The 17,796-nt window shown below is 36.0% G+C and overlaps 1 protein-coding gene across 3 annotated transcripts; it reads left to right on the top strand.

Moving 5' to 3' along the window:
• Window positions 1-10,551: 10,551 nt before the first annotated feature.
• On the top strand, window positions 10,552-16,323 carry LOC117241100 (organic cation transporter protein-like). 3 transcript variants are annotated; one of them, XM_033507080.1, is made up of 10 exons: window positions 10,552-10,927; window positions 11,128-11,388; window positions 11,669-11,864; window positions 12,183-12,437; window positions 13,407-13,602; window positions 13,709-13,814; window positions 14,547-14,650; window positions 14,716-14,930; window positions 15,327-15,502; window positions 15,961-16,323. In XM_033507080.1, the coding sequence occupies exons 4-10, from the start codon at window positions 12,305-12,307 to the stop codon at window positions 16,177-16,179; spliced, it is 1,149 nt and encodes a 382-aa protein (XP_033362971.1). In that variant the 5' UTR covers window positions 10,552-10,927; window positions 11,128-11,388; window positions 11,669-11,864; window positions 12,183-12,304; the 3' UTR covers window positions 16,180-16,323. The 3 variants fall into 3 exon arrangements, with proteins under 3 accessions (XP_033362971.1, XP_033362970.1, XP_033362972.1); XM_033507079.1 differs by having other exon boundaries at window positions 12,179-12,437; XM_033507081.1 differs by lacking the exon at window positions 15,327-15,502 and having other exon boundaries at window positions 12,179-12,437; window positions 15,961-16,246.
• Window positions 16,324-17,796: the final 1,473 nt, after the last annotated feature.

Raw genomic sequence — 17,796 nt, 5'->3', positions numbered from 1 at the left:
CCATATGACGAAACCGCATGGTTACAGAAAATATCAAACGTACTCAAAACAAATAGAAAGATAGGGATAGGAGACAACAACTTAAACGCACAAGACAAAGCACACATAAAGAGACTTCTTTTGTTTTTCAATGACCAACGCGACGATATAGAGTTTGCTTACGAGCCAATACAGAGCTTAAGTGACGAAGAGATAGAACAAATACTGAAAGAAAATCATGACTTGATAGGACATCCCGGGATACAAAAGACGTACGACAGAATCAGAGACAAATATAGTATCCCACACCTTATGGACAGAATAAAAACCAGAATAGAAACTTGTGAGACCTGTCAAACCGCAAAAATGACTAGGATTCGACCCAAAGGAGAACCATGTATAACCGACACACCATTGGAACCCAATGACAAGATAGCCATGGATATACTAGGACCATTGAAGAAAACGAAACGAGGCAATTCCTTTATACTCTCCATTCACGATGAACTCACAAAATACCTTATCCTTGTTCCTCTAAAAAACCAACAAACAGAAACTATTTGGAATTCCCTGTTAGACCATTACATATACATATTCTCAGCGCCTAAGAAAATACTGACAGACAGAGGACAAAATTTTATTAGTAGCTTAATGCAAAAATACGACGAAGCCTTCAAAATAAAACACATTAAAACTACTAGCTTCCACCCCCAAAGTAATGGATCATTAGAGCGAACTCACGCTGTAATAGCAGATATGCTAAAGTGTGTTCCAAGGGACTCAGGGGAAGAATGGGACGAACATTTAAATTTTATATGCCTAGCCTACAATACGATGATACACGACTCGACCGGTTATACACCTTTTGAATTGACATTCGGACACAAAGCCAACTTACCCTCGACCATTTCACGAAATCCACAACGCACTTACGCGGACGAAGTAGCATTCAGAAAACGAGAATGGGATTCTAGACTTTCGAAAGCTCGCGACCAATTGATTAAGAGTAAACAAAGATATCAAAGAGATCAGAGACGACGAATAATAAAACCCCAGTCAATATTTAAAGAAGGGGATAGAGTCTTAATACACAACGACCATAAAGAGCATAAATTAGACATAGAGTGGCTAGGACCCTACACCATTGAGAGAGTTAAAACACCGTATTATGAGGGTTTAATAGAAGGTAATATCAAGAAAATTAATGGAAACCGGTTAAAACCTTATTTTCCAGGACGGGCTTCATAACTATAATATACTTAGGCAACACGCAAACAGCAACCTTACCGGAAAAGCCAATTGACCTAGAGACAATCCGCAGAAACACTGAGATTTTGGAGGACCAAAATCAATCTAAGAAGGGGGGTATGTAACGTCAATTCATATCAGAGACCAGGCCACACACCACGGACAGGATGGCACCCAGATGTCTGCATATGCTTGGCGCGCACCCTCAATAGTCTTAAGTGCCCACCAGGGGGCCTTGGCATTTTTATAGTCAAGGTCCTTCGGACCAAGCGAGTATTTCCTGTCTTAAATTTCCCTTTACGTTTATTGTCTACCACGTGTTAGCTTAGAAAGTTGGTTTTCCCCACATCTGGTATGTTCCGTTGGCAACTTTCTCGCGAGGGCGGCTAAAACCCTTCCTGGTCCACCAACCGTCCTATTATCCAATCGGAGATGGTGTCTACTGCCCTCACTTCCTTAACCAAAATTGTCATCAACAAATCCGATAGTCCCGTGTCCGTAGACACACCCACCCCTAGCTTTCCTCAGACACAGTATCGTCAGTAAAACTTCACTTATTCTGTATCCTTAGAATAGTCAACATATCTATGTCGGTCTCTTATAAGTCGCGTACTTAATGTATTGTTGTAACTAAGTCTTACATAACGTGGTTGGAGTGAATTGTGATTTATGTTAATTCAGTGCGTGTTACATTGTGATTGGTGAATTCATAATAAAGGTTGATTAAAACCAAGTAAATAGTTGTGTTACGACTCGACTATATTTTATTTTCACCGACCAACCCAAAAATTACGTGACAAGAGCATAGTTGTTGCCAAGCAGCGAGCTCTAGAAACGTCGATTTTTGACCGTTACGTTTTTCACACAAGAAGAGGCATACGTGATCATAGGCGCGAGCGGTGGCGTGACCCGAGCATAGTGGGCGCCATCTTCCAAATGAGACAAAGGAATAATCGAAGGGGATCAGTTCCTTCTGACAGAGTCCAGTGGCGAGAATTTACGCCTCTCGCTAACGCGTCCTCGCGACCGCATCTCTCCGCGAACGGTCGTACCAACTGTAACAAAGCATTTATTGACAAATTTAATATCTTTCTCCATAATCTCCATAAATCTGCAATACCCTTCCTTTGTATTTGTGTGCGTTATTGAATTGAATAAGACACCGATATAACAAGTTATAAATCACAGTTTATTCCAACAACGTCTCTCCGCGAACGGTCGTGACAATCTGTATATAAAATCGATAATTTCAGCATTCAACATGCTGTATATTATAATGCCAAGTTCACGTTATGTTCATAAAGAGTACAGAGATAATCTTCCAAGAAATTTCTCCCTAGAAGTGCTTGAAATCTCTTCTTGGAGAATCTTAGAAATGCGCGAAGAATATTCCAATTTCAGGGTGTTTCGAGAAATATCGTCGAGCTACAAATACCTGGAATTCGAATCGCAGCGAGTATTCGACGTATGCGTGGGAGTCGTTCGTGCTGTTACAGTGGAGAAACATGTTTTTGTTTTTACGGAGGTACAATTCAAGACTAATTGTAGATATAACGCGATTTAAAGCTATAATAAGCGTGGAAAAACCATTCGCGATCGGCCAATTACTTTTTCCACTGTCAATTTATTAATTACGATTGCTTCTGAAAGTTTTCCTACGCGTAACTGCTAAACGAGAATTTTCCCATAGATCCCAGAAATTTCGTACGCTTACTTTGCCATACCAGCTACCACAAGCAACCAAGAAAATATCGATGTCTTAATTTTCGCAACTTTCAGACATTCTTGAAATTTAGATAAATACAAATACAAATGCAAAACAATGCCGTTATAGATAAATACAAAAATTTCGAAGTTTTCCGCTTCTCAGAGAAATTTTGCTTGCATGTGTACGCAGTGCTCAGAAACTCGGCAGATTTAAGCCTAAAAGGATTAAAATTCGATGAAAAGATTACGAGATAATAAACTTCAAAGTCGATTACCACGGAAGTTTACATCGTGTGAAAGATTTGTGGCGGATCGGTATCAACAGGACGCCGACAGGTCGAGGCATCAACGCGGCGCAACACCTCCCGGGCGATCCGCGGGTACCAACCGCCAAAACTAGAGGACTACGACGACAACGAGTCTGTCTGTCTAACTCGCTAGCGGTCGAATATACGAGCGATTGATATAAATACCGCACCTAGCGAGACTCCATCTACGTCTAAGGCAGGGACTACCGGGCATAGCCTTACTGACGAGTCCACCGGTAGTCCCAGGACGAAACGCACTCTCTCTCTCTTTTCATCCGTCACAGATTAAAAGGAATATTCTGACGAGCAGCTCTTTTAATAGTTTCAGCGTCTAATCCTCTAAAAACGTGACATTAATTGTTCGTGCCAAAGAGGCAGCTACGAATTGCAAAATATCGCGAGAATTCGATCTCGACGGGCGTAGAAAAGGCAGGGGCGGGAGAACAAAAGAGGATAACGTCTCAGATTTAAAAATGTGCTTGTTACATGATTTTTAAAACTTGTTTTTTTCGGTATCTAAAGCACACTTACAAACACGATTTTTTTTTTTTTAATTCGGTGAGCCGCGGAGAGCTGAATACGACTTTCGTATGGAAAGTCACGAAGGTACGATACGTTATATTTTTGCGAACTACTTACTTCATCTAGTCGGTTTTTTTCTTCTTTTTTCTTGAAAGAACGCATGGATCTATATCGCTCTCTTTCTCTTCTTCTTCTTCAATGTAATTTTCACGTAGGAGACTTATCCGCCTCAAGTACGTATTATAATCTTTTATTGTAGACCATCGACGAAATGATTCTTCTCGATACCGTTTAGTAGCATCGTTATGGAAAATTCTTCTCTCTTCTCATTTTAATTCCCTTAACAGTCAATGGAATCCGATGCTATGCGCACAGCTACGTACGTGCAGTGCTATATCATCTCTACTCCATAAATATCGTTCACTGCCCCAATGTTAAGGTTCAACATACGAGAGTTCGCGACCTTTATCGTAGTTTCTGTCGCTAATTAATATTAACGTGATGCAATCTGAAGCGACGAGTAATAAATATGCCCCTCTAGCGTGACGAGTTATCAGTCATACATGTTACGAGACGATTGTACCATTATTCGGTGCCAACTAGTAAGGTTGCGGAGAAGCATGTTGTCGACGACAGACGAGATTAATCTTACTGATTGCAGTCTTGACACAGACACGCACATATGTAAATGGGACACTTGTAAAGTTTCTCTCACGATCGTTGTATTCTTTTTTTGCTTACGTAAAATGTGAAAGGCATTGTGACTCGTTTGCGATCATTGATAGTTTGTTTGGTGAGTGTGCTGTTATGAGTGGGATTAGTAGATGAAAAGATGATTTAACGTGGCGATTTTTATGATTGTAAATATTGACATCTTTTGACGCCGATTTGTATGTTTTTTTAATATTAATATAGAGTGGAATAGATACACCATTGGGGATTAAATGTTTTTAATCTTTCGTTTCTAAGCTTTAATTAATTACGTTTCAGAGTTACTCGAATGAACTATATCTTAAAGAATAAAATTCGAGTTTGATTATGCGTTCGTAAAAATTACGATTAAATTTGAGTTATTGCCACTTGAAGACACTTCGTTACAATAATCATTGTAAATAAAATTAAGAAGTTAAGTAAAACTAGGAACATTATAGTTGTCTACGATTTTTTACATTTCTGCGAGACGCACATGTTTCATTGCTAACGAAATAATTAAGTTTATTATAAAATATGAAGATAAATACGCTTCGTATTAGCAAGTTAATTTTCGAAAGCTAAATGTAGATATTATTATTTGAATGTCATAAATACCCGATACAACAAGTACATACATGAAGTGACACACACTTGTGTATTCATGAGTTTTTAATTGCCTTCTACGGGTTTACGAATTATAAAATTTTATAATTACAAATTACACACTCGAATGATAGATTATTTAAATATTTAAATACGTGTAATAAAATTTCGATTTATTCGATAAATGTTCAGATAAACTCTCCGTTTTGTCTACTTTTCATATCTTTTGGAATCTTGTTAAAAAATAATGAAAAATGGGGTTCGTTATAAATTCATGATTTAGTTAAGGATGTTCAAGGACGTTTAATCTGAAGGATCAGAAGGAAAATCACGATCGTTACGAGACAACGTGAGAAAATTTAATGCCGCAGATTGTCTGAAATCAGCCATAATCGCATTGTTACTTACTGAGCGATTCTTAGATCCTTTAGTTCTGTTTGTGTTGCCGACGAAACACGTATAACATAATCTGTTACCGATACTAGGTGATAAATGAACAATAAGGAAGTGAAACTGGTAAATTCCATGAAGGAATACATTATCAGTTTGGAAAAGATAGATGATCAAGATAGATCACGATCATTATGTATTAGTATGGCAAAATGAAGACTGAAATATTTGTACAATATTACAGTAAATAATTAATAACAGATTTCGTGTTAATAAAATGATAAAAAATATTAAATTTAGGTTTAATATTTTAAGCATTTAAAAAAGATGGAACAGAAAACTGTGATAGGCTTTGATCTTTGAGTATTAGATGGTACGATAAATATCGTTTTCGAAAAAAGAGTATTAATAATTCTTCATCAAAGCGAAGAACATTTTCATAAAAAATTACGAACAGAATATCTCGATTCTGCAATCTACTGTAAACAAGATAAGTATCGATAATGAATAAATCTTGACATTGAATTTTATTCAAAAAGTTACAGTGATATCAAATAATCCGTAATGACATTTATTACTCCAATCATATCAGTCAGCTACTACCTACCGCGTAATACGCGATCGATTTTCAAACGCGCCCCCCTCCCTCCCCCCACCAAATAGAGTTTCCAGTGTAATTCTGTTATTCTTGAATCTTCGGCTTGTTTTTCATTTTTTAGCTCACTTTAAAATTTCTTCTGGCTTCAATTGTGCTACGATTTAAAGTTTTCCGTGTATACGTTTAGGACGTTACTGCGTGCGGAAATAGTACAGAAGGCCTCTAATTATACCGTCTACAATATTATTTATAGACTTTGAACCATATAGTACGTAAGTATGTAATTGTATATCTGTCGTGGTTCATTTTATCCTTCTCTGTTGCGTGAACCAGCGGTTAGGAGCGACACTAAATCAAGTGGGAATGAAACTCGTTGAAACAACGCTAGACATGGTAACGGATCCATGACTGTGCTTCTGTTATTATCAACGCCAGTAACGGCTAAACCTATTGCATGTGTGTAAGTTGGAAGTTACGTACATAACTTATGCACACCCGTTGTGTGTTTCGCGATCCCATATTTCTTTTAATTTGAATTTTATGAAACTTTTTGTTCGATAATTGATGTGCCATATTACATCCGTCACATTCAATGTTATATGGTGTAATTTCTTCAGTTGTGGTGTTATGTAAGTTACGAGGTCATTCCTGTGTTTGGACATGTGTTTGGAATGTAGTGTGTATCTTTCTCTTCGTATGTACATAGTGAGTAGAGACTGTCTGTCTTTCGCTAGAAGAATATTCTGCATATAGTTATTTACTGTTCTTGATATTTGATTTTGGAAATTTAATTTTCGCTTTGCTTGTATCTTCGAGCGTAAGGTGAAATTTGTACAGACATATTTAGTAATTTGTTAATCGTACTGTTCGAAATTATTGTGTGTGTGAATATTTCGGTGAATATAAACTACGAAAATCTGTCCTTGATTTTTTATGGTAACAAAGCAGTCTTTTCAGAAGAAACAATATTCATAAATCAGTCCCTTCGCAAAAAGCAAATTCTACGAATCTTGTTAGAAGAAACCGGTTGACGAAACTACGTGTCCCTTCAGGAGAGGTCTAATTTATAGAGGTAGCTTGCAAGAAAAAACCAATCTCACAAAAAGCTTGAGCATTCTTAATTAATCCTCTTTAGAATTCAATTACATTTATGCCTTTTGTAAATATTAATTCTAAAATAACGATGCTAACATTTCTAACCTACAGAGTATCAACAAATAACATAACGCAATTCCCCATTTCAATTAAATATGAAAAATATACTAAAGTCGATCCAAGATCAAACCCGGTAAAACAAACGACAAATTTACCTGAAAAATCCACTGAATTCGTTTCAATACATCCGTTATTTAAATTGCAAAAATCAGTTGTGTTTCAACGTCAATTTTTAACACCGTCCATATATCGCAATTTTAGTACGCGACAAGACGACAATACAATTCATTTCAACACCATTGAAAAGTATGGCTGGCTTCGGACAACCGGTTTCCGGCGTGGCGCCACTATGCTTTGGAGAAACAAGGAAATACATATGTATGCACCTTGCTTTTTGTGAGACAGAAGAACCCTGTGTCTCTGTTCTACCAACGTCGACGATTGTTGCGACGATTTGCCGCAAACCTAAATGGAGTTCGATCAATGGCAACGCGAGCACGTGGTCCTCGATGTTCGCGATCGGAAAATCGTGTTTTCCAAACTATTTTTAGTTTCGCCGGTTCCACTGTCAATCAACGTTTCTTCCTTCGGTTCCGTTTCTCTTCGATTCTCTCCTTTTTTATTGGCAAACACGTGTCACCGAGTATCGTGTTCGTCTTCGCTAAGCAAGCTTCTATATCAGCGATACGCGAGCCGGTTTCCCCTTCATATTTGTACAAGACTTCGTGAACATCGGACATTTTTCTCTTCTCTTTTCGAATAAGAAAATCCTATCGTTGTTTAACTAACAATTGCATTTCTTTAAATGGAAATGTGGTCGTGTCTCCTTTATATTTTCAATTAGCCAGGGAATTTAGGTTTATTGCCGTGGAAACTTGATCGGTCGTTTACGTAAGGATCTGCGACTCTGCTTCATCTTCGAGGAAAATTTCATCGAATACAATCGTTTCACTCAATGATTGGATCAGTCGAAAGGGAGATTCCGTGACTGCCTGTATAAATATTGATCATAGTGTCTCTTGAAGGGAAGCTGTACCAATCTTGTTGATTTAACTACTGATCCTACTTTATCCTCGAGAAAAATTACTTACTTTGATTGTTTGACCATTAATTTTAGCGTTTCTTCGAGGGAAACAGTGTTGATCGCTCGGGTCTGCTTCTTTCTCAAGGTAAATTGTATTTACTATTTACTCGATCAGCTATTTTATTTTCTTTTCCCGGAGAAACCTTGTTTCTCGCCTGTTTGACCATCCGCGCTATTTCTTCTTTGAGATAAACTGCAGCGATTATTCGTGTAATCAACAAATCTACTTTTTCTTTCTTTACGAAGGAAATCGTGTGTTTAACGAAATCTCGCTTGTTTAGTCATTGATTCCGCTAACTTTTCCAAATAAATCGTCAATCATTCGCTCGATTGCCAATTCTAATTTTGCTTCGAAGCAAACTGCGTTGATTATTCGTATAACCTTTTTAATAGAAACTGTTTTTCGTCTATTTTATCGCCAATTTCCTTTTCAAAATAACATGTATTAATTATTCGTTTAATCGCAGATTTTATTTTATTTTATTTCTATTTCTATTTCGTTTTATCATCGATTTTCCGCCGTCTTCAAAGAAACCCACGTGAATTACTTTAATTGCTTTTTCACACTAATTTTATTTCTTTACTTTTAAATTAAGAAGCAGCAACGAAAATGCTACAATAACGGAAAAATTCTTCGGTTATCTCCACAAAGAACACGAAGGTATCGAACTTAGTGTATTGAGACATTTTGTTCGTTGGAAGTTAGTCAACGACATTTGGAACGGAAAGATACATTTGACATGATTTAGTGTGACGTTGAGAGAGAAAAATGGTTTGATCGAGGGTGCCCTTAATTACTAATTTCATAACTTGCTGTTAATCGATCTGACAGTGATATTAGTAGATGTGGTTGGTAGTGCCTGATTAATCGTGATCGATATTTTGAACAAAGAGCAACGAGAAACGATCAGTTTGGAGTTTCACTTTGACGTCGTGAGACTATCGTTAATTAGACATAGAAGAATCGTTTGGTGACAGATAAGGGTTTCAACTTCTGTATTCATTTTCTTCTATAGACTGAATTTAATTTTTCGCTTTCGATAATCGTTTATAAAAGAGAAGCGATAATTATTAATTCTACCTAAGAATGTTACTAATAAATTAGGAAAAAGAAATTTTGATTGGATTCTTGATAATGAGTGAAAATTAATTTAAAAGATTGTATTTGGAATTTTGAGAATCGATCGAGTCCTCAGTTTCAGTGCAATGTAACGTTATCAGTCGCGTGAGTTTGGCTCATATGTGATTTATGTGCAAGCTAAATGTTTCCAACAAATTGTAGCATATTGATTTCTCAAAGTCCTGTATCAAATGTCTTGTAATTATAAGCAATTGTTTCGTTTGGACGATCAAGGGTAATATACTCTATTTTTGATTTTAAAAATGTCGCCATTTGTGTAGACGTACACACGCAAGTATTTATTATGTAGACACGATGGCTCGTAGACACGAACGTTTCTCGTTGTCGTATTTTCCAAACAGGTCAGTTATTTCGAGCACTCGACCACTTTCTCGCTCCTGACAATGACACTAGTCATTCTAATCGATGTCTCGAAATCGATGGTTTTTCTGTCAGCTGTTTCGTTTCCGTGTTTATTCTATATGATAATATTGTTTCACGTATTCGCTTAAATTTAATTGGCAAATGATTAATTTCCCTGAATCCATTTTCAAGTAAACATATCAGTTTAACCTTTTGCTCTATCTGATACGAAAATGAACAATTTGATATAAAAATTTTGCGAAAGATCGATATATTATTTTACTTTTAACTTGGAAATCGTTCTTTTAATTTTTCAATATCTAATTAACCACCTCAGTCCCTAAGACCGTCTGTTTTAACGAATGGTAAATAATCAAATAATTGCGTTGATACATCAGAAGTACCATCTTCTTATATCCCTGATATTAGTGTTAAAACAGGTTTGAAAAACCTTCAATTATTTCATTTATTCTTAGCCTTCGATGGCTTAAAATTTTCTCGGTTATTTTCCAATAGAGTTCAATATATTGATCGAAAACTTAGTTTAGTTAAGCACTGTAACCGGAAGTCACCCTTAAGTCGCCGGGTAAGAGAATTACGAGTAATAAACAAACAATATTAATCAGAAAATTATTCCATTCAATTTTTCTCCTGCATTTAATTAAATATGACAGAGTCAACAAACTTTCCTTCGGTTCTTCTATCTCATTTGCAAATCTATAATATCGATATCCAAACGATAACTCGAACACCATTAACCAGTACTCGAGGCTATTTCTTTCGTCGAAACTTTCCTCAGACATGTAGATATCACGTTGACATCGCCGCGTATACCGAATCAGCCCTTTTTAAAGATGATCTCGCGAGCGTGGTTCGTATGCAATTCAATTTGAACGAGTCGCGTGTCACGATTCACTTGACTCCCGGCACAGTAATTGGCCGGCACTCGAGCAAACACTTACACTTAATTTAACGTTTAACCGAATCGAAAACAAAGCGAACAGTTGCCGGACTTCGCTCGTTCTTTCAGTTCATTTCCGAACGTCTTTCGATCAGCATATCGGGTCTCCTCTTTCATCTCCGTTGCCTTTCAAAATCTAAAATCATAATTGAGACTTTGCTGCTCGAACTATGGAAGGGGAAAACGTGAATGACGGGTAAGATTGTTCCTGCGTTCTGTCAGAAAATAATTTCCTGTTTGTGGGAGAGGAAAGGAGCATTGTAATTGGAATCACAGAATGTGAAACATCAAAGGAACTGCCGAATGACATTTATTTCAAAGACTAGAAGACTGAAAACTTTGTTATACGACTTTTATACTGTTACGCCTGGAAATCAAGGATGGATTCTGTTTCAGCGAAATGAAGGACGAGAAGAGTAACTCTATAATGCCCACTGAAGCGACTCGATTGAGACCAAGATTGGAAAGTTTCGATGATGTTCTGCCGTATGTCGGTGACTACGGGAGATATCAATGGCTGTTGTTATTGTCGTTACTACCTTATGGCGCGACGTACGCGTTTCTGTATTTCTCGCAATTTTTCATTACGATTATTCCCACGGAACACTGGTGCAGGATAGACGAATTAGTAAACTCGAATTTCACCGAAGAAGAGAGGTAAGTATGTATAATGAAGGAAAGAAAGAAAAGGAGATATACGTAGCAACGAAAGCTCCTTTAAACTTTGAACGATATTTTTGATTGTTCGTAGAAAGTGACTTTAAAATATTGTGACTTCTGGAATTTCTCGAATTTTCGAACATTTCGAAAATTATTAGAAAATATTGTAGAAAAATTTCACGATAAGATACAAGATATTTTTGGATTACTCTGTCTGGACTTTGGTTCTTATTTTAATAATTAAAATGATCAATCATCTATCGTATGGGGTGTTTAGGATTAAGATAGCGATTCCAGTGACGAACGTTTATCCTTATTACGAACAATGTCAACGGAAGGACGTAAACTTCACAGAGCTGTTGAAGAGCGATAAGAGCCTGAGCTCATCGGGCTTCCAAACAAACAAAACGATAAAATGTACTCAATGAGAGTATAATTTTACGCAGATTCCATATCCTAGTATAGGAACTGAGGTGAAGTATTCACATCGTTGTCTGAATCGCATGCTTCGAAATTCTTACACTTCTGCTGCGTTCTTTGGGTCATTTCCGATCTACTCTAACCTTGTTATAGTAAATTTCTTAAGTTTAAAGAAAGTATAAGACGATAATTGTTAGTACGGATAATTCCTCGTTCCGATTTTACGCGAACGTTTTTTTCAGAGTATAAAGAACTCTTTCATTCATCGAACTGCGAGCAGAATCGAAGACCGCAGCAGGATTAAAATTATATTCTGAAAAATATGAATCTGGTTTTTCGCTGACTAACTCTTAACCTTGGTGATTAGCTAGATTGGGTATGCGACCGAGAATACCTCGTATCAACGGCGCAGGCCATCTTCTTCTGCGGATCCATCATCGGTGGTTTCCTAGTCGGTTGGATCGCCGATCACAAGGGTCGTATCCCAGCTTTAATGTTCTGCAATGGTATCGCCCTTTTTGCCTCCATTTTCACTGCCAGCGCAAATAGGTTTTGGTCATTCGCCGTCTGTAGGTTTCTCACTGGACTGGCGTTCGATAACTGTATCAACATTCCTCTGATTATCGGTAAGCCTTCTACGAAGTAGAAAGTGCGAGAGGTTCGACCGATAAGCCAATGTTTCAGTCACGCGAGAGATAACGTTAGTATGAAGTCAATGTTTCTATTACGTGAAAGATGATGTTGCGTGAGAAATTTTTGATGAATTGTTCCTCGAAGATAATTTTGACGTTGCTGTACTCGATTGAACTATACGGTTCGAGTTCTTGATTCAAGAGCTTTTGCCACCACCAGAGATGAATATATTGATTTTGTTATTGTTAAAGATCGTTTCATCGATTTTCATGTCGTCGAGGATAGTTATATCTTGATATTCTTAAATCGAGTTATACAAGGTGGTTGGTAACTGGTGGTACAAGCGGAAAGAAGTCGAAAATATAGAATACAAATTTTCTTTTTTAATTCTTCCATCGAGACAACGATCTATAGTGAGATCCGTTATAACGAGACGCGATAAAGTGCACGCGTATCGAGCGAAAATTCAAAGTCGATTTTCTCGAAAACAAAGTCTCGAACGAAAAATTTTTATTCTATATTTTCGACTTCTTTTTTCGCGTAGAATCACTCCCTTTCCGCTTGTACCACCAGTTACCAACCACTCTGTATATTCGTTCGAAATGAAAATTATCACAAAATTTTCAACACGTAATTCGTTTAAATACGTTAGAAGCAAAACACGTGCATTATGTAGCGCTTTTTGTTATACGGACCAGCTCAAACTCGGAACATTCACGTTTGCAGAGTAAACGGATTAATTTAAAATCGGAATTATATTTATAATCTTACAATTATCCTACAATTATGTTGATGGTATCGTTCATTCGGCTCGTCATCAATTGCTCCATATTAATAATAACCGGTTTCACTCGATAGATCTTCCATGTTCTATTACTGCAACATAAAGAATAATCGTCGTTAAGTATCTTGATATAATAATCAGTTATTCCGAGAGTCATCGACGATCAATTATCCCGCAGTGCTCGAATATATGGCTGTTTCGAAACGGACGTTGGTCGTGAATATCGCCTTTGGCGTATACTTCGCAGTGGCCAGTACAATTTTACCATGGATAGCCTATTATATCGCGAACTGGAGATATTTTACTTACGTTACTGCCATACCACCGCTGTTATCTGTCGCTATCACACCGTGGATTCTTCCCGAGAGCGCCCGGTAAGTAAACTCCTAATCGTTCGATTATTCGAATTCTCAACTTGCGCTTTGAGATTTATGCAAATTTACTTATCGATCCATATCACTCGTATTTGCTCTGTTCAAGCTGGTACGTTTCCAACGGAATGATGGACAAGGTTGTTGAGAAACTACGGAGAACAGCTAGGATCAATCGCAGAAATCCAGACTCGCGTATTTGCGATATATTCGTCGTAAGTTCGATCAAATAGAATTCTAGAAAGCTTACGCGAAATCATACGGTACAGTACTTGAATCTGTGCTGACAGATATATTTGATTCACGTCGAAAACACACAGACTCGCGAATGTATTTTAACATGCATAGACAGGTTTTAAAAATGAAACGCGATGAAAAATGAAATATGAAATGAAACTTGACTGTCGCGATTCCATTGTGGTATTATATCGATCTCGTACAAAATTTGAAGTAAATCTGGGAATTTATATAGAAATTATAAAATATTTACAATTTACAAGTACAATCGGGGATAAAAATAAGCTGCTATAGTTAATGGAAATAGATGTGAAGAAAGTATAATCAAATTAGTATCAGCCTCATATACTTGAGTTTTATTTATTATATTTCCTTCTAATAATATGCAGATAGTTCAGCAAATGATTGAAATGAATTTTTACATTTTCTCCACTAATCCACTTAGTTTTGTTCCCGACTGTATTTCGGATCAGAAAAGTATTTAATCAACCAACCACCCATTATATTAATAAATCTCGATATCAAAAGCCATGCCGACTAATTCCATAAAACAGAATGCAAAGTGCCACTGTTCGTGCTATCTATTAATGACGAATAAAATGAAAATAAAATTTCTTTTCAGTGTGTTATGAATTTTGAACTGTGTAAGGGCTAAAGGCACGACTCGTATTATATCTTTCGTTAATTATTCTCGAAATAAATTCTTGCAGAGTAACATGGAGGCACCGGACAAAATTCAAGAATCAGCGACGCTGCTCGATCTGTTCAAAACGCCACGGTTGGCGAGAAACACTATTCTTCTAGTTGCATTCTGGCAAGTATAAGATACGAGTTCATGTTGCGAGAAAACCTTCATAAATAACCGATACAATCTTGTAGGTGTTTCACCCTGATCTCGTTCGACGGTCACGTGTATTCATTAAAACTTATCCAGAGCTCGGTGTTCGTGTCGTTCTCGATCGCCTGTGCCACAGAACTTCCAGCTGGGTTATTACTCGCCCTGTTGCTCGACCGATGGGGTCGTGGACTCTGCGGATTTCTCACGATGGCAATGACCTGTGTACTCAGTATCGCTGAACTTATGCTGCATTCCAGTAAATATATCGATCTGTTTATTAAAGTAAAATTAAAACGATTATAATGACGTATTATTGAGAAAAATCTGAAATTAAGTTGATGACGAATGTAAAAGAATTTTGGCAACTTCGAAGGTATTAATCTTGGAAAATAATTATTTTGATGGAACTAGAATTTAGGAATTATTAGGAATTAATTTAGTGGCGAAATTGAAAGAGGTGTGCACATTTTAGAAGCAATAATTTTCTATATGTTGGTTTTCTAGAATTTAGAGATTTATAGAAGTTTAAAGTTTTGTGTGAAATTTTAATTTGATTTTGATTAAGCTTCGATCGGACTATATTTTTAATTAAACTTACAATCAAGTATTGTGTACCCAGGATTAATTTTGTATTTTTTAATTTATTCCCCAGTGCTCGCGAAATTAGTAATGTCAATATTGTCGCGATTCTGTCTGAACATGGCAGCCAATGTTGGTCTTCAGTATGCAGCAGAACTTCTGCCCACGCCAGTCAGATCGCAGGGCGTATCTTTCATTCATATTTTCGGAATAGTTGCACACTCTTTGGCGCCATATATCACTGACTCGGTAAATAAATATTTATACTACTATTGTTGTTACAACATTTTTGAAACACCGCTAAGTACATCCACGTTCAACTTCTCTTTAATTTATTCCAAAAGATACAATAAGCGCTATTAGAAATTATGAAAAAGTTCTCATGTAAATTTTCTCATGAAAATGTAAAATAGTTTTTTTCTTACCTTAAAACAAGTTGTTTCCTGAAGAAGTTAAATATTATAAAAATCTGATCAAAATATTTCTCACTTTCTAGAAAGCCCGTTTTGGAAGTTGCAACCAACGCTTTTCTTTAACTGATCTTTAATCAAAAAATTGAAATTTAAAATAAAAAATGATGGAATAACTTAAGATATGAAACTATATTGGTTGAAACTTTCTAATGAAACTTTTTAAATGAGAAATACTTTGACCAGATTTTCATGGTATTTAACCTTTGCTCATATAAGTTAATATTTGTTCATTAGGCTGCAATTTGGGAGGGATTTCCAATGCTCATTATCAGCACGGTGTCCTTTTTTGGCGCTGCACTGGTTTTGTTCCTGCCGGAAACTGTCGGCCAGAATCTTCCTCAGACTATCAAGCAAGGCAAAGAATTCGGAAGGGACCAACATTTCTGGTCGTTGCCTTGCTACCATAAGACACACTTCAATGGACATCAACACTATCACTCCTGTGAACGATAATTATCTGATTTTTAATAATAATTCAATTAAAAAACACGAAGGAGGATTCGTGTTTTTTTAGAAGTAACAATATTACAAGCGGATCAGTCTGACGATTTTTGTACGAGAAAAAATCGGAACATATTATTTTTCTATTCTCCTACATTAATTTTTATTTTTACCGTTTACGTTTAAGAATTTGTAAGCCTTAATTATAAAAAGAGCGAGCTTAGAAATCGTGTTCCTATATAATTTTTATTATTATCTTTTAAGAGCTTTTATAATTTTAATGCTAATTTTCACTTGCGTTACGCACGTTCGAATCGTTCAGCGGTTGGTGCTAATTTGATATTCAAAGATATTACGTAGAATAATATCGAAAATGTTACGTAAATTAATAATTACGTAATTTATTAATTACGTAAATAATAAATTAGAGAGATTTAAATTTTTGATTCCTTTAATGTTTTTAACATTTTTCACTGGAATATATTGGACAAAATCTTATTTAAAAAAATAGTACGTTTAGATAATTTGTCTTTGTGAAAAGAAACAGTTTTATATCTTTTGAACGATTATCCACGTATTTTTAACGATTATTTATCTATTCGTTATATTTTTTTGTACGATTTTAAATAACGTACAATATTAATAAAATCCAAGCTTGAAGACTTTTTAAATTATTGTTATAATTTCTTCAGCACCAACTGCTGGACTTTTATTTATCTAAAACGAGTTGTGCGTACATTTAAAAAAAAATAACTCTAATTGACTGTTTCTATGGTTTAGGAAGAAGAAAAAAAGAAAGGAAAGAATATTGTAAGCAAATCGTGCCATCGTATGACGATCAGTGTTCGTCGTTGTGCCAATAACAACGCAATCAATCTGAAGAAACCTATTCATAGTATTCATAATCATCACTCACGTATACATACGCGTATACACTCACGTCCATAAGATTGATTCACCGAATAAAACTTCCATAAACCTTAATATAAGAAACAATTCTACTTTTTATTTGCACACACATCGACGAATCCCCCGAACAAAAATAAACTGCTAAATATCTCTATAATTAAATACATTAATGCTCGATGATCCTCGTTCATCATTATACGTCTAATCTAACTCCATCCTATAATTAGGAGTTCTACGATAACGATCACTTATGTTACAATGTATTAACCCTTAACAGCCGAACTTAATTATAATTAATTATAGAAAATGAAATGCTTCATTATACGGATATTTGAAGTAATATTCTGTATTATACAGGGTGTCTGGTAATTGATACTGTGATAACCAGTGGTTAGTTAATGTGGTTAATAACCAGTGGTTAGTTAATGTGGTTAATAACCAGTGGTACAGGATAATACTATGTGAAAGGATCTGTTGAAAATATAGAACGAGAGATTTTCGTACGACGTTCGAGAGAATGAAATTCTGAAGCTTTGTCAACTCGTGTTCACACGACATTCACGAAACATATTCAAAATTTATTTTCTCGAAAATACGAAGAATCATCAGTTACGAAACACTCTGTACTATATCACATTATTATATCACTATCGTATTGATAAGAAATGTCGATATTATAACTCCTTAAGACTCCCTTAATATTTATTTGCGATTCAGCTT

Source organism: Bombus vosnesenskii, unplaced genomic scaffold (genome assembly GCF_011952255.1).
Source record: "Bombus vosnesenskii isolate JDL3184/JDL3185 unplaced genomic scaffold, Bvos_JDL3184-5_v1.1 scf7180000015266, whole genome shotgun sequence".
Classification (NCBI taxonomy): Eukaryota; Metazoa; Arthropoda; class Insecta; order Hymenoptera; family Apidae; genus Bombus; species Bombus vosnesenskii.
Note: the sequence above shows the minus strand (reverse complement) of the source record. Positions and strands in the feature narration are given on the sequence as shown.